This window comes from Mesoplodon bidens (genome assembly GCF_964165515.1).
Source record: "Mesoplodon bidens genome assembly, chromosome: 8".
NCBI classification, from domain to species: domain Eukaryota; kingdom Metazoa; phylum Chordata; class Mammalia; order Artiodactyla; family Ziphiidae; genus Mesoplodon; species Mesoplodon bidens.
Genome location: NC_138165.1, coordinates 74132044 through 74150508, shown reverse-complemented (window position 1 = coordinate 74150508; position 18465 = coordinate 74132044). Strand labels below are relative to the sequence as shown.

The window sequence follows — 18465 nt, the reverse complement described above, 5'->3', positions numbered from 1 at the left end:
ACTATATAGAAATTTGTGATTTAGATTTTAATGCCTCCCTCCTATTCTCTCCACAGTGTCCTTCTAGAACGCATATTTATTCCATCTTTGGCATTTCTCTACTGTACCTTCTATTCTTTACTGTGTTCCTCCCATCTCTCAGTTGCTCCTTTTCACCTGCCCTTTCTGTGGCTTCCTCTGGCCTTTTACATTTTCTTTATTATCAATAGACAACATTGCCCTTCATTTCTATTCAACTCTGTAAATATCCTAGCTAAACTAGAAATCCAGAAAGGTTTGCCTATCCTTATATATTTCTCAGAAAAATGTAATTTTGATAATCTTTTCTGCAATTCAGACATTAACATGACTATCACCTCATAGATGGTACTATTTTTGATTGATACATATAATAGATTGGAATGTTTCCCACTGATGGCTGATAGAAAAAGTGGATCTATGAATTCACTGAAAACATATGTAGTAAAGTACATGACTTAGGCTTCCTGAATTTACAGCTCTCAACTCTCCATGAATGGATTATATATCCACCCTGTCATCATAGCCTTGGGCATCAAACTACAAGACTGAGAGGGAGTGAGGTCTGGAAACACAGGAGGAACTTTAGAGGAATTGTGTAGGGTGCTTGAGTGTGCATGTACAAATATACACATGGCTGAGTGGGGATCTGATTAAGTTCAAAGAAAATAATCTGTGAATTTGACATCTCATTTTGGAATTATTTGAACTTATGTTTTGTAATTAAATTGCTTGTGTTTGTTCAGTCCAAATGTACCTAGGACATCTTTGGCTACAACTGGCCAAAGAAATATTTCATATAATGTGGTTCACACAAATAGATTATGTATCAACAAAATAAAATGCTATGTAATATATTTATTTTGCTCACAGGTGTATGGAAAAACTTGAAATTGTCTAGTTACATGCTTTAAATCTTCATCATTGGCTAAGATGTAAGAAGTTGAGCAGTACAAGATAATCCACTCAGGAGTTAGCTCTTCATTTTTTAGCTTGTTCAAGTAAAGTATGAAACTGTTTACCTTAGCATTTTCTTTTTCAATTAGGTAATTAGAGATGCACTTTTTGCCTATACACAACATGAACGAATTAACTGGGTAAGAGATTGGCCTGGACAGACAGTTCTCTGTGTATCCCAAACCTTTTGGACAACAGAAGTACAAACAGCTATTGCAAAAGGACAAAAGGTAAGCTTTTATTACCCACAGGTTTTGCAGCATTTTTAAAATAGTTATAATTGCCAAAATACAATTATTCTAAAAAAAAAATAGATAATCCACTCAAAAAGCCAAGCATACTGGAGCCTTAATCTTTTTATTATATAAATTTTTATGCCTTTAAAAATACAGTAATAATAGGACAAAGAAATGTCCTAAACTCAGAAAGATTAGGAGGAAATACATAATATAATTCTCTTTTATATCTTCAGTAAAACTACCCTATGAGGACAAAAGATATTAATTGACTTATTTTGACTATTTTAATTTTTAGTGTACTCATTTTTAGTAAATAATAATATTTTGAATGATGCTTAATTTTAATCTAACAATAATATATTTAATATTATAGTATTAAATAATATTAAAATAATATTAAAAACAGAAGCAGCATTCTTATCCATAAGGTAGGATTCCAAGCAGGTCAACTTTTGGTTGACTGATAGGTCAGTTGGAATTTAGCAATTGCAGATGTTGTTTAAAACCATGAGTTTTTAATGTATTTTTTTACATGGAGTTTGGCATTATTGTCTGTAAGGTATTGTTGAGCACTGGTGAGTGCTCGGTTTGAGAGAGGCTCGTATCCTCTGTAAGCAGGCGGATCTCATAGAGGAGGGAGCTGAGTGACACATGCTTAGTTCACTCCAACTTACCAACAGGTCACTTATTTCTCCTCTGAGGAAAGGATAAGGGCGTAGGGCAGGAAGTCAGGGATTTTTAGGAAAAAGTCTTCATGGAAACCAGAGCATGGGGAATGAGGGTTTCCCTTAGAGCAGTTAAGCCCTTGGGGATACTCCTGGGCTCTTGGCTGTCTACGTGCATGTTTCTTTTCTCCCCAGTGGGTCCAGAAACTTCATTTTGTCTTTTTACTTTTAAGCTACCACGCAGCCGCCTCCCCACACAAAGGGATACCTCTGTCACCAATGTGGGTTACTGGGGGGACATGTAGCCTTCTGGATCTCGCTCCTTGCTTGCTGGCCCCCCAAACCACCATGCCAACTTTCTCATTCATCACTATGGGAAATAGAGGGAACAAAGAAGCAAATGTGAGCAAGTAAGACAAATTTGTAGGCATCTTCCACATTTCTTCAGATTAAATGTGGTGTTTATTAAACCTCCACCCGTCTGTCAAAATGATATTTTTCTCTGGAACAGGTAGGAGTTGAGGTAGAGAATTTAAGTGTAAACCTTTCATGCTTCTACTTATCTCCCAGGTGTAATTTGTATCTCAAGGGACACACAATTTAGGTCATTCCATTTCAATGTGTCCTCTGCTCAAAGCTATCTGCCTACAATTCTTACCATATTGTTCTTACTATATTTTATACAGATACAAATAGATTTTTTTTTTGGCTTACAACAGTATCCACTGATACTGAGATGAGGTTATTTATTCACTCATTTATTAGTTTACTCCATTTTATCCCCCTCATGTAATATGGTGCACGTATGGAGCCATTCACAGAGAAAGCCAAAATGAGAATCCATGCCTTGAGTGACTACTACTCCAGGGGGACTCAGCTTCGTAGATGTAGATCCTCTAAAGCTGTAATTTAGTGGAACTTAGCAAGCCTTTTTTGCTGTTACTTGCTGGATTGTTCTCTTCTGTTGTGTTTTGTGATGTTTCACATAGCTAAATTTCATGGAATGAAATTAAGCGTTGTACATGTCCTTAAAAATTAATTCTTTCCTTTTTCCTCTGCTTGTGAATACTCTGCTTCAATATGCCTTTCATCTGCTGTCTGTGTACCTTGTCCCTGTCTGTATCTCATGCATATTCAGTTTGTTTAGGTTCTGTAGCAGCATCAGGAGGGGATGGCCCATGTTTTAGTATTCTAAAGCATTGGTGATTTAAGAAAATTTAATATGTGTTTCTATCATGGGAGGGTAGCACATGTTTTAGTATTCTGTGTGTTGATGACTTTTTCCTTAATTAATGTGTGGTTCACATTTGAAACTGATATCTTTGATTCAGTAACTGGAGACTCTTGGCAGCCTCAGAGGAGCCTAGACATTTCCATTCTCTGCAAACAGTCCAAGTTGTCTGGAGCTTGATGCTATGATAGCACCATGTTGTACTGTCCCACTTCCAGAGGACCCATTCCCCTCAGGATCTGTTTCCATTTATTTATTCAAGGAATATTCACAGTGGAACTAGTCAGTATATGAGCTATTACAGGGGCTAAAAATGAATGAAAGAATCACCACTGTCACAGGGCTTGGGTTATTGCAAATATTGATATGATTTTGAGTCAATTTAGCATTGTGTATGTAGAGGGAACTAGGTATGATAAAAATATGATTCCAGACAGGGTTTATTTTGGATGACTATATAAAGTATTGATAGTTACCTTTAGATTCATTAGTTCACTGTACAGAACAGTTTACAATGAATAAAATGTAACAAAAGTGATTCAATATCATGATTTTTTTCAATCTAGCTTATCTGAATTCTCATTGATTTATTATAATATAGTCCCTAAAGAACTTAGTTCATCACAGTTTGAAGCTAAATTTTAGTTCTAAATCTGTTTCTCTAGTATAGCAAAATACATTCTGCTAATGTAAATAGTAACAAATTCTTATGGACATATAATTTATACCATCTGGTCCAAACATTAAAAGTTTAATCTTATGCCTTGTGTGGAACTACAGTATGTGAGAACTGGTAAGGATCTCAAAGATAGTGACTTTTACTGATTAGGAAACTAAGATGCCCCACCTGGCGTAGTTTGTGTTCTTAGCAGCAAAACTATTCTTACTAATTTGTGTACTCAATATACTTAAATTCACTAATTGGCTCCAAGAATGTAAACACTTGGGGTTATTTAAACATAGGTGGGACAGAATTTTATTTTTCACTACTTATGAAGCAAATTAATAGCAATTAATTATGAAAATGATATAAATGGAATAGTGTTCAAGCACCAAACTTTTGAAAAAATGACTTCCTAAAAAAAAGGATAAAATATTTCAAGGAGTAATAAAAGTGACCCTTAAAGAAACAAGTCTCCAACCCTATCCTTTAAGCTTTTCTCATCCTTGGAAATCCTCATTTTTAGTTTCATTGCTACCACTTAACCTGGTCCTAAAGGAGTGAAATAAACTCATTGGTGCACAATGCTTATTAAATATTATTAGAGTGGGGAAAATTAACCACATCAGCCTGCTGGAGCATATTTACACTTCCCTTAGGCACAGCAGTTTTCATTGATTTTAATTTGATATTCCTAAGCCCTCTTCTCTTTTTCAAATACTAATCAGATTTACCCACCAGAAAAGAGACCCCTCCCAAAAGAGCCTGATCCTTAGAACTGGCCTTAGCTCACCGTAAACTAAAATGTTAGATGTTTTGTTTTTTAGGATCTTTACATTTCAAGTGGCACAAATCCTACTCAGAAGCTCACACAGGAGTACTAGAAGGATTTATGAGATCTAAGGTAGAGCATTTGGAATCAGGATCTCAGGGCTTCATCACTGCTGCAGTTTCTCTTTTGTTGTCTATTTTTCATCTCTACTGAAATGACCATCTCTACTGACCATCTCTACTGGTCTCTGTCAAGCTTTTTTCTGCAGTGGGGTGAAGGCTTTCAGTAGCTTCGCATTGGCATTCTGAGAGTCTCCCAAGCCTAGTGAAAAGCACTTTTCTTCCCATCTGTATAGCAGTCCCTGGAAAGAACTGTGATTGGCTCTGGTTGGGTCACACATACCCTCCTTCATGTTGCCTTGGAGATGGGGCAATATGATTGACAGCTCACAAAACCACAGAGCATACAAGAGTGGAAATGGAAAGGAGGGGATGTTGGGTAGGCACAAACCATGTATGTCAACTATGCCTGGCCTGATTGAGCTTGCTCACCTAATACTTTCGTAGTAAAAATTTTTTTTGATTATTTTTAAGTTATGTCATATGGAAAATTATAATAAAAATGTAGAAAATACTCTATACATGCTAGGTCAAAAATTTTTTGTTCAAAAGGATTCTGATCACACTGAGTAATTATATCTTATTTTCTTTCAGTCTCTTGAGCAATACTTGGAAAAGTGTAACAAACAAATTGATGATATTGTCACCTTGGTTCGTGGCAAATTGTCCAAGCAGAATCGTGTTACTCTGGGAGCCCTTGTGGTGCTGGATGTCCATGCCAGAGATGTTCTCACAGCACTTGTGAAAAAGAAAGTTAGTGATGACTCTGACTTTGAATGGTTAAGTCAGCTTAGGTACTATTGGCAAGTAAGTAACATCACTGAATGTTATTACTCAGCAATTTCAGCTCACAGGTATATAATTTGTGCTTGCTAACTCACATGAGAAATAGTATCAGTAATATAGGATTTTTCTTGCTGATGGCTGACTATACCTAAACAAGCATTCTCCAGATTGAAGATTAAGGCAGCCAAAAACTATATGTCAAGTGTTTGAAAACTGTGTTTATATCTATATCCAAATGTATAGTTACATAGATATACATATACATATATAGATGCACACAAACTATGAGTGATTATAAAAAGTTACTCATTTGAAATTAGTCATTATGCTTGCTGAATTCATAAAATGTTGAAACTAATCAGTTTATAAGTGTGTTCTTAGATTCCTGATGCACCTAAAGAGTGTACAAATCAGACTGTTTTAGTCTGATTTAGTCATTAAACTTTCCTCTTGTTGATCAATTGAACTAACCAGAAACATGATCTGGAGGAAGGATTTTTTTTTTTTTTTTTTTTGCGGTACGTGGGCCTCTCACTGTCGTGGCCTCTCCCGTTGCGGAGCACAGGCTCCGGACACGCAGGCTCAGTGGCCATAGCTCACGGGCCCAGCCACTCTGCGGCATGTGGGATCTTCCTGGACTGGGACACGAACCCGTGTCCCCTGCATCGGCAGGCAGACTCCCAACCACTGCACCACCAGGGAACCCCTGGAGGAAGGTTTTTATCAGGGGATCTATGTAGTTGGTGATGTCAGTCACCATCAGGAAGGCAGGAGGAACAGGAACAGTGCAGTGAACAAGGCTGGGCCTGCTGAGAATGGGAAGAGAGAGCTGAGGATTGGAGATAGAGACTCAGAAGTTCTCATCATATTCACTTTTGTGAAAGGCTTTGGGAGGCATGGAGTGGGAAGAGAAGAATTACAAGAACCAGAACCTTGGAAAACCATATGAGGCTGTGAGTACAGTGGTTAGGAGCTCAGACTGTAGACTGATTGTTTCAAATGCTACATCCTCCCCTTACCAGTTGTGTGACTTGGGCAAGTTACTTACTCTCTTCAGGCACCAGCTTCCTTATCTATAAAATGGTGATGATGATAATACTCTCTCTACAGTGAAAACAAGTTGAACAAATGATTGAAAATATAGGAGAATAATGAACTATCAAAAAGAGTAAGAAAACAATCCAATTTACAATTGCTCAAAAAGAATAAAATAACCTAAGAATAAATTTACCCAAGAAGGTGAAAGACCTATAAACTGAAAACTATAAGACACTGCTGAAAGAAATTGAAGAAGACAGAAATAAATGGAAAGATCTGTGTTCATGGATTGGAAGAATCAACATTGTTAAAATGTCCATACTACCCAAAGCAATCTACAGACTTAATGCAATTTCTATCAAAATTCCAATGGCATTTTTCACAAAGATAGAACAAACGATCCTAATATTTTTTTTTTATGGAAACAAAAAAGACCCCAAATAGCCAAAGCAGTCTTGAGAAAGAAGAACAAAGCTGGAGGCATCACACTCCCTGATTTCAAATTATACTACCAAAGCTAAAGTAATCAAACCTGTATGGTATTGGCATAAAAACAGACACATAGATCATTGGAACAGAATAAAGAGTCCAGAAATAAGCATACACATATATGGTCAATTACTTTACAACAAAGGAGCCAAGAATATAAATGGGGAAAGACATTTAATAAATGGTGTTGAGAAAACTGGACAGCCACATGCAAAAGAATGAAATTGGATCACTGTCTTACATCATACCCCCAAATTAACTCAAAATGGATTAAAGACTTGAGTGTAAGACTTGAAACCATAAAACTCCAAGAAAACATAGGTGGTAAGCTCCTTTACATTGGTCTTGGTGATTTTTTGAATTTGACACCAAAAGCAAAGGCAGCAAAAGCAAAAATAAACAAGTGGGACTATATCAAGCTTCTGCACATCAAAGTAAAGCATCAACAAAATGAGAAGGCAACCTACTGAATAGGAGAAAATATTTTCAAATTATATATCTGTTAAGAGGTTAAATCCAAAATAGATAAGGAACAGATGCAACTCAATAGCAAAAAAAAATCTGATCAAAAAATGGGCAGAAGCAGCCGCATAGCCCAGGGAGATCAGCTCTGTGCTTTGTGACCACCTAGAGGGGTGGGATAGGGAAGGTGGGAGGGAGACATAAGAGGAAGGAGATATGGGGGTATATGTATATTATAGCTGATTCACTTTGTTATAAAGCAGAAACTCACACACCATTGTAAAGCAATTATACTCCAATAAATATGTTAAATAAATAAATAAAGCACCTCTTGGACACTTAAAAAAATAAATAAAAAATGGGCAGAGAATCTGGATAGTTTTCTAAAGAAGACATACAGATGGCCAACAGGCACATGAAAAGATGCTCAACATCACTAATTGTCAGGAAAATGCAAATCAGAGCAACAGTGGGATATCATCTCACACCTGGTAGAATGGCTGTTCTCAAAAAGACAAGAGGTAACAAATCTTGGCAAGGATTTGGAAAAAAGGGAACCCTCATGTACTTTTGGTGGGAATGTAAATTGGTGCAGCCACTATGGAAAACACTATGGAAGACTCCTCAAAAAAAACTTTAAAAATAGAACTACCAAATGATCCAGCTATTCCTCTTCTGGGTACTTATCTGAAGAAAACAGAAACACTTAAAAAGATATATGCACACCCATGTTAATTGCATTATTCTTTACAACAGCCAAGATATGGAAACAAACTAAATGTTCATTGATGGATGAATGGTTAAAGAAGATGTGATATATATATGTAATAGAATACTACTCAGCCATAAAAAAATGAAATATTGACATTTACAGCAGCATGAATGGGCCTTGAAGGCATTATGCTAAGTGAAATAAGTCAGAGAAAGACAAATACCATGTGATCTCACTTATATGTGGAGTCTAAAAAACAAAATAAAAATGAACAAGCTGATAGATACAGAGAACAGATTGGGGGTTGCCTGGGGGTGAGAGTAGGGAAGGTGAGAGAAATGGGTGAAAGGAGTCAAAAGGTCCAAACTTCCAGTCATAAAATAACTAATTCATGGGGATGTAATATACAGCATGGCAACTGTAGTTAATAATACTATATTGCATGCTTGAAAGTTGCTAAAAGTAGGTCTTAAAAGTTCTCACAAGAAAAAAATTCTAACTATGTATGGTGAAGGATGTTGACTTATTATGGTGATCATTTTGCAATAAATATAAATATGGAATCATTATGTTGTATCCTAAAACTAATATAATGTTGTATGTCAATTACACCTTAATAAAATAGTGTTAGCAAGTTTAAAAAAAGAAAATATATGAGAGGTAAAGAATAAATACATTTTCCAAAGTTGTTCTGTGGGGAAAATTGAAGCCAGTGACTTCAATTACTAATCCAAGGAAATTAGATGTTGAATTCTTCTACTGAATTAAGTGATGTCTGAAAAGTGAAATTTAAAGGTGTTTACAACATGGCTATTATTTAAGAGCTTGAGGTTTCATATTATTTAAATTTTTATTATTTAAGCTAACTTCATTTTATCTGATTTGTACTAGGAAAATCATTTAGAAACAAAGATGATCAATGCTGGTTTACGATACGGATATGAATATCTGGGTAATTCTCCTAGGCTGGTGATTACTCCACTCACTGACAGGTGTTACAGGTAAACTCATTAATTTAAAGATCTAATTGGAACAATTTTCACTCACTCCTAAATTACTCAATTTTTTAAGCACCAAATGTATCCTCTGTTATCTTTGCCTAGACCCTTAACTCTTGTCTCAACATGACCTTCAGTTGCTTTCTCTGCTGGCGTCTTCCTCTCAGCTCTAGAGCTCTAAGTATTATCAGGCGTTTCTGTTATTTTTTTACTTTGTTCATTTCTACTTTCTTGAAACTTCTGACTCTTCCTTTTGGATCATTTGAGACATCCTTCTTCCTTCCCCAAGGAATTTTCTAGAATTCTGTTTTCATGTATTGTTTTGTCTCATGTGTCATGGTTTCCTGAATGTCCTCATCCATTCTTAGGCTTTAACAGCCTACATCCTGAAGATCCCCAAACCTGTACTGCCAGCCAAAATCTCTCTCCTGTTAAGTTTCTCCACACACATGCCTGCTGGATATCTCCATCAGATATCTCATAGGTATTTACATGTACATTGTTTTTTATTGTCCTTCTGAATAATAAAAGACCTTTATTTTTAACTCCAAGGTCCCATCTCCCATATTCCAAATTATTGTCAAATACTAAATTAAACTTTGTTTTTTCATTTTCTCCCAACTGTAACTAGTTTATTGACAAAACCAGTCTTAGGATGCAAGCAGAAAGCAATTTTGTTCTTTTTTATCACCATTCTTTTAAACTTGCTCTATCAAATATTTTCCCCATTTCTGGATGAAATCTAGGGTAGATTCTCTACTCTTTCTGGCAACTTTAGTATGTTAATGAATAGTGTTATTATTTTCAGGTACTAAAAGACCATTTAGGTCTAAAATTAAAGTTACTATTTTTCAACCAGTTTAAAATGCCCCTTCCCCTCCAGCTCGAGCTTGACTCAAGCTCATGGCCTGCATTTGGGAAGGTAAATGTGGTCAGTCTTTTGCCATTTTTGTCCCTGTCCTTTGCATTCATCCCTCAATAGCTCATCTTTTAGCTCCTCTAGTGTTGGGGGTTGATGGAGGAGAGGAGAAGGAAAGGGAGAGGTAGGTTTATAGGTGCCAGGTGTCTTGGGTGACAACTATCTCCTGGCTGTTTAGTGCCTTCCTTGATGGCACAAGTCTAGATGTACCAGATCTCCCAGGGGATGTTTATGTGGGTTCTATGGGAGCCTGCAGTCACCTGCTTCTCCCACCTGCGGAAAATGCCTTCTCTGACTGGCTGCTGGTGACTTTTGCTTCAGCCTCCGCTGAGGTCCACCACACACTGACCCTCTCCCTGGGGTCTCCTGTGATTCTACATGGGCCTCCTTCACAGGGTCCCATTCAGTTTGACTCAAATCTGGTTCCCTTCCAGTGGGATCTAGATCTGGCCAGATGATACACACATTTGTTTTGCCATCAGTAAGAGTGGATCTTTCTTACTGTCCCTGTTTTCTCCTACTCTGCCATCAGGAGAAGCTGCAGGCATTCTCTTGACTTTAAATATTTTAAAGCTCTCAGCTTGGAGTTTTAGTCAAAATTGTAACACAGAACGATCTGTGTTTATATACTGTTACACATTTTTTTAGAACTAATATTTATGTAGGCTTACCAAAAATTTTATCATTGTCTTTACTTGCCATTGCTTCTTTCTTTGATTTCTGGTTTAATTTTTCTCCTTACTAGGCAATAGCTTTTAGTAATTGTTCAAGTGAGGCTCTGCAAGTAGTGAGCTATACCAGTATTTATGTAAAATTGCCGCTTTCTCTTCTTCTTCTCTTTTTTTTTTCTTTTAGTCTTCACTAGATTATTAAATGATAAATTAGTTAGGTGTAAAACTGTAGATGAACAGTAATTTTCCCTCAGCTCTCCAAAGATATTATTCTATTGGCATTCATCACTCCTGCTGAGTATTCTGTTATTCTAATTATTATTCCTTTATAGGTGATTTTCTCCATTGTAGTTTCTAAGGTTTTCTCTTTATTGTTGATGTTCACTGGATGTTACTAGATGTGGATGAGTTTTTATTTATCCTATTTTTCAATTAATATCTTTAATTCTGGAAAATTCTTAGCCATTGTTTTTTGAATTTTGCCTTTTACCCATTCTCTTCCTTCTTCCTTCTATGTCTTTAGCTTTTCTTCTAGTTGACTTCTCTCCCTGGGTGATTTCCTCATATTTATCTTCTAGTGCATAATTCTGTTTCTTTAGGTTTTCTCTGCTATTTATTCTGTTCACTGAGTTTTCAAAAGTTCAGTGATTGTATTTTTCATTGCTAGATTCCATGTTGCCTGTCTTATGAAATTGGCTTCTGTTTTTCCCCACAATTTTCTGATGTGTATTGCTTTTTATTTAAAATCTTATTTTAAAAAAATCAATAGGATACAGAGTGCCATATGTGCAGTAACCCTCCCAGACCATTGTCCAACTGCCTTTGTCACTGCAAGTCTGATTCTTAATTCTGATCTCTCTTTCCAGTTTTAGCTGTGAGCTAAATTTAGTAGAGGTTGTTTCCCCGTGTAGTCTTAACATTTTCTCAGCTGTGGAGGTGTCCATGTGGAGCAGTTTTACATTTATCTCTGTGGAGGGCTTTACGGTTTTCAGAACAAAATTTTAATGTTAATTTCTCATTTTGGGTTCATGTGCCCATCAGTAATGGAAACTGGATCCCACCCTCCGTGAAATGTAGATTTCTCATTGGGCACTGTATGAAGGGTAAGCTTCCTGTCTCTTCCTTAGTTGATTCTTCTTTGTCTCTTGAGTAGGTTGCTGGAGTAATTTTAGTTCCCATTTACACACAAGGCAGCCTTTCAAGTCTTCTAGCTTTAAATAGTGAATCCATTCCAGCTCCTCAGCTTGCTCAGTTCTAAGGATTTATTTTCTATGTGGGTATAAATACACTTGTGTTTATATGCAAATTCCAAACCAATGTGCACCTCTACAGCTTTAGCACCTAATTACTTTTCCAGCTATGCATTCCCTCTTCATTGATAATTTCCTTTTCATTCGTTCAAAAATGGCTATATATTTCTAAAGTTGTTATATTTTTCTTTTATGTAGCATTTCCATATGCTTGCAGTAGGGGGATTGGGTGACTCAGGGTCAGCTGAATTCTCCGTATTGACCAGAAATCAGCACTGAATTTCAAAACTGAATTTGTTCTGCTTTTGTCATATATGCAGCTATTCAGAAGTAAAACATAATTACAGACAAAAGTAATGCCCAAAGATTTTCACAGACTAGTAGGAAGGAAGGAATTATTGATGAGGAAGTGGAAAATTTGGCTCTCAGCTTAAATTCTTCCTCTTTTCAGAATGTATATAAAAATCACATTATTCAACAAAGATTGTTTATTATATTTCAGAACCTTATTTGGAGCCCTTCATCTGCACCTTGGAGGAGCACCTGAGGGGCCAGCTGGAACTGGAAAGACTGAAACTACAAAAGATTTAGCCAAAGCTGTAGCCAAACAATGTGTTGTTTTCAACTGTTCTGATGGGTTGGATTATCTGGCTTTAGGAAAATTCTTTAAGGTTTGAGTTGACTCGTCATTTGCGATATGATAACTTCTCAGAAAGGCTATTCATAATGAAACATAACTTGATGCAAATAAAAGATTTACTGTAGTTTAAGCAAAGTTAAAAGTATTATCTCAGTAATTCTCGAGAGAAGTAGGGTTATATCAAAAGCTTATTTGAGAAGGAGCTCTACCTACAGTCCTTGCAATAATGGGTCAATATTACTGATAGAAATGAATGAGTGGTGTCCCTCCAGTATACTGGACAGCTAAAAGTTTGAGAACCACTGCATCATGTAAAAATTGTGGTATCTAAAAACTTCTTTGTCCAGTAGATCTTGTTATTAACAAGTTAATATTAACAAGTTCATTAATCATTAACAAGTTCAATGATTTACTTTTATAGACACATTCTAATTAATCTTTTTGGTGAACCTGAAATCTTTCTTTTGTTTTTTTGTTAATCTTTTTGGTGAACTTGAAATCCTTCTTTTGTTTTTTCTTATTCTGAGTCAGATTCTCCACTCTTATGAGTCTGTAAGATTGCAAAAAGGGGAGTTAAAAGTATAAAGTCCCTAAGTTCATTGGTGTAACCTATGAACATCTGATCATTTTAGTGCTTTGTTGCTACAGCCTGTTATTCCTTAAAATATTAGGTGGTACAATTGAACACAAAATTATCTATGTGGGATTATGGGCTCTACTTATTTATTTGATTTCTATTTTTCTATACTTTTCAAAGTACATTTTAAAGATTCTGTAATCCTTTTCAAAAGTATCTCCAGAAAAAGTTAATGTTAAAAAAAATACACAAACTAACAATATAACAACCCTACCCCATACAGTAAACTATTCCTCCCTGAAGTATGGCCTAGTCATTTTATAATAGATTTGGAGCATAAAAAGTCTCTACATTTGTGATGCTGAAACAATTAGAATAAAAGAAAAGAAAATATTATAATGAATAAACTATGAAGAAAACATTTGAGTGACCAGTAACTATTTTAATCATCCTCTATCATGATATACAACCTTGTAATGATTGAAGAAATAAACAGCAAATCTAAAAGAGCCTATGTGTAGTTTGAATAGCCACTGTATTCCTAAATGTTTAAAGAAAAGTCTGGTATGTGCTAAGTTTTCAAATCTATATAATGATATTCTTAATTCTTTGATATAGATTCATATAATATTAAATTTGATTATTGATAAGTATTGATCATATGGACACTTTGTGTTAGGATCATGCTGAATAATGGGGGTACAAAATAAAAAAGACATAGGTCTTACTATTAAGAACCTCACAATCTGTATAACTGTTTGAACATGTGACTTCATAAACATTCTGTTCTGTGATTTCTAATCCTTTTATTTTATTGTGTATTCGATTTCTAAGTCATAGAGTCTTCTCTAAATAATGAAAATGTACTACTCTTTGATTGCATGCCATTCATGTTTAATCCAGTGTGTTTCAATAGATTGAACTGTACACAAATCCAAGGTCAGCCACTATTAGATGTATGGCATTGTACTAATTATTGATACTTAACATCTTATGTGATGTAGCCTTAGTTTCCTTGCATAAAAGATATATACAAAGTACCATGCATCATGCCTGGCATATACTAGGTACTCAGTGAAACACATATACATACATATGCAATCTATAGAATGTAAATTCAATGAATATTTTTGCATTGATTTTTTAAAGTTAGTCCACATTTGGACTCAGCTACTCAAGCTTGATTTCCCAGTTTTTCCTTATGACCAAATGGCACATACTTATGAGGTATCTGTGAGTTAGAACTGCAAGCTAGTGCCTCAAACGATGTTAGTTGGTCCTTAAGGTGCTCAGGCCAGAGAGTAGTCTCATTGGCAACAGAAATCATCTTATTTAAAGGATTATTACAATCCATTCTGTGGAGTCCATAAGGAAAATGCAAATAAAATCAGCTTGTAAATAAAAAGTAAGAAAGGCTATGAAATTACAGATATACATCTGAATGCCAAAAGATATACACAGAAAGTAAAAAAAAAAAAATCAATTGGAAAATTGTCCAGTTGATTGAACTCTTTATTCATGCAGAATAATGAATTGGTAATAAAAGAATAAGCCGTCTTTAAAGCTTTAAAGATAAAAGTGAATAAGCAATTTCCTTGATAGGATATTAAATCCGCGAAAAGATGAGGTGAAAATACAACATTTCAATGTAGTATTCAATCAGATAAAATTGAAAAATTTCATTGATCTTTTCTCCCAGGGACTGTTATCTTGTGGAGCTTGGGCTTGCTTTGATGAGTTTAACAGAATTGATTTGGAAGTACTGTCTGTGGTGGCTCAACAAATTCTTACTCTCCAAAGAGGTAATGGACTAGTTTATCTCTGCATTGTGTGAAAACAGTAGAAATATAGGAGGTAATGAATGGCATGAGTCCCATTTATATGTGGAATTGCTAAGTCACTTCATTCTTGATTACTCACAGGTATTAATGCAGGTGTGGATTTACTAGTGTTTGAAGGAACTGAACTAAAACTTGACCCCACGTGCGCTGTCTTTATAACAATGAACCCTGGATATGCTGGGCGATCAGAACTTCCGGATAATCTGAAGGTACAGAAAAGGCAATTATATCATCGATTTCCTTTCTGTGATTAACACAGTTAATATATAAAAAGAAATCACATGCTGTTCTTGAATTTTATGTAAAATTTTTGCTTTTAGATGTTATATTTTAGACAACTGTTTTAGAAAATAATTTTAAAGCTTTGAGTACTTTTAAAAAATAAATATGCAATTTCCAAAACTTCTATTTTAAAATTAGTGGTAATTATACAAATTAGAAAACATAGGAAATATTGAAAAAGGTACCCATTCTACTGCTTACTATATTGTATCCCTCAATTTTAAATGCTGAAATCAGAAAATTGTGAATTCTGAGGTTTTTTTCAAGTTAATATTATAATATGAACATTTTTCTATCTTTATGAACATAATTCAAACTGTAAATAAATTTATTGAACCGTGCTTACTGTTTGACATTTAGCTTACATTTAGTTTTCCTTCATTATAGATAATATTGCAATAAGCAATTTTTACTTAAGGCTTTTCTCTATTTTAAGATACTTCCTTCGGAGAGTCATAAGACCAAGAGCTGTGTTGCTAAATTGCCTTCCAACAGAGGTTGAAACAATTTATATCCCATATCAATTCTCAATTCTCCTTAATACCCAGCAGTAGTTTTTTGTAAGAACAAAACAGTTTGCTAATTGAATAGACTAGACCTTCATTTAAAAAACAACTTCTTTGATTATTAGTGAAATATGACATTTTCTCCATATCTTTGTTAGACATTTTATATCCTTTTCTGGTGAATTGCATGTTTATGGCTAGCACATAGAGAGAAAATATTGAAGAATAATGCAGTGGTAATTGCGGATCCAAAACCAAGTCTTCTGACTCTAAATCCTGCATTCCTTCCACTATCCACATTTTTAGAACGACAGCTTCTCAGACTAGTTGAGGTACTTTTCCATCGAAAACACTTTTGATTGGACTCGCTGCTGCCAAGTATTTTTGTGGTATTTTATTCCGTACACTTTTATATGTTAGACGTGATGTTTTAGTACTTTGCCTTTGTGAAGGATGGTGTGACTTAAAAATAGAAACTGGTAAATCCTCCTTCATCTAAGAAGCATTTTGCAACTTTTTATTGGGATACACATTTGGAAAGCTCTTTTTGTAGCAGTACTTTTATTCACTCATGTTTTCCTTTTATTCAGTAGGACCAATCTGAATACATAAATATTTGTAAAGGCAAACATCTGTGAGTAGCTAATCATAAAAAGCTGGGACCAGTATCCGTTGAGTCTGTTAATGCCCCATGCAGACGTTTCCATGTTTTATTTATTGTGCGTGTTAAAACAGTGCCAAAATATTCACCTTGTGGTTCTCGGAGTATTTTCCTTCTATTTTAGGCCAAAAACTGCTCTCAAATTCTGATAGCTTTTTGTTGTTTTCGTTGTTCCTTTTGTGCAGTCTTCTTGGTTAGAGCTGCTATAGAATATCTGTTTTCAAGTACATGTGGAAATACCTAACAATTTTGAAAAAAATGTCTTAGTCTGAAATGAAAGATAAATAGATATAGATATACTATTTTTTAAAAGCCTACTGAGGCCCAGAGAGTATTATCATCAGTCTTCAGAGTCATCCTCGAAGCTTCCCTCTTCTTCACGCAGTGATTCAGCCAGTTACCAAAACGAGTAAAATCCTATTTCATAAAAGTCTTATTACACCTGCTGCTCCCATCCAGCCCCACAGCCACGCCTTGCTCCCAGCCCTCTTCAGTCTTCTCTTGTGTGTCTTATTGCAGCAGCTCCCCTGTCACCAAGAGTCCCTACTGAAATTCATTATAATGAATTCCCCATTGTAATGCTACCTGTGTTGTCAGAAGAAATCTAATCGTATAACTTCCAGACTTAAAACACCACCTGGCTCCTTTTGTCCACAGGAAAAAAAATCAAATTTCTTGGCCCGATTTGCAAGAGCTTTCGCATTAGACCCAGTTGCGTCTGTACCACCAGCTCCCTGCATCTCCCGGTCACACAGGCCTCACTAGCCTCTGAAGGTCCATGCCTTTGCACATGCTGTTTACCCTCTCTTGAGCGCTCTGATAAACTACTGTCCTGCCTGACAAATTCATACTCATCCTTTAATCTAGCAGTCAGCCACTGAACATACATACAGTTCAGATAAGACCATCTGGGTCCAGCCCCTGGAGCTGTCAGAGGTTTACATCTGCATCTTTCTATCCTGCATGTGTCCATGGGTTCTACAGGGACTCCTGTTAGGTCTCTCTGCTTGGAACTCCTGAGACTTTGAGTGATGGAATCTGTTTCTCCAGTTGTCATTCCCTCCACTCTGCGTGGATCGCTGGTGGATGATTCCACGTAGATCTTGCTGTTGGAGAGCTCTCACTTTGCCAGAGGGAATCTTGGGGAGGACTTAAAATGGCCCCAACTTGGCTCTCGCTCTCCCTTATCGTGTATATCTTATGCATCTTCTGTCCCAACAGACTGTGGGAGTGAAGGCCACTGTGATCTTGCTGCCACAGGCTACTTTTGCTTTCTCGGGCATGAGTCAGGCACCAATCTATATTCCCCCGCAATAGGGCGATACCCATCAAGCTCTTACTGAACTTGGGAGTGGGGGGGGTGCTTATGGAGACTCACAGCATGAGAAAACCTCCCTTCAATAGAAGTCTTTTCACAAATCCTCCCTCCTTCCTTACTCTCTCAAATGCTTTATGATCTACAAGTAAATGGGAAGGTTCAAGAATTGTGTATATTTCCTTTGTAAATTATTGGACAGATCATGCATACTTGGGTAACTGATATGTATCATGTCATGCAGAAAGACTCAGGTTTTGATATCTTGTACATCTAGATAAAACCTGCATAGTAGAGCAATTTCTTAAACACATCTCCACTTTAGAGAAGCTATATTTAATATTAAAACTATTCTGAAGAATCAATAATCATTTCAGAATAGTTAAATGTTAGAAGCAATGGTAAAATAGGCTTATTCTATTTTTTAAATTGAAGTATAGCTGATTTATAATGTTGTGTTACTTTCTGGTGTATAGCAGAGTGATTCCATTTATATATATGTATATGTATGTGTGTATTTATATATCTTTTTCATATTCTTTTTCATTATGGTTTATTACAGGAAATTGAATATAGTTCCCTGTGCTATACAGTAAGACCTTGTTATTTATCTATTTTATATATAGTAGTTTGTATCTACTAATCCCAAAGTCCTA

At 35.7% G+C, this 18465-nt stretch overlaps 1 protein-coding gene across 1 annotated transcript in view; it reads left to right on the top strand.

The window, feature by feature from the left end:
- The window catches only part of DNAH7 (dynein axonemal heavy chain 7), a 243288-nt gene that overhangs the window by 82841 nt on the left and 141982 nt on the right, over window positions 1-18465 (top strand). The window contains exons 21-26 of the mRNA XM_081242420.1: window positions 1065-1205; window positions 5257-5469; window positions 9041-9150; window positions 12490-12658; window positions 14904-15006; window positions 15127-15254. Of these exons, the coding sequence (XP_081098546.1) occupies window positions 1065-1205; window positions 5257-5469; window positions 9041-9150; window positions 12490-12658; window positions 14904-15006; window positions 15127-15254 (864 nt within the window). The remainder of the gene's footprint in view (window positions 1-1064; window positions 1206-5256; window positions 5470-9040; window positions 9151-12489; window positions 12659-14903; window positions 15007-15126; window positions 15255-18465) is intronic.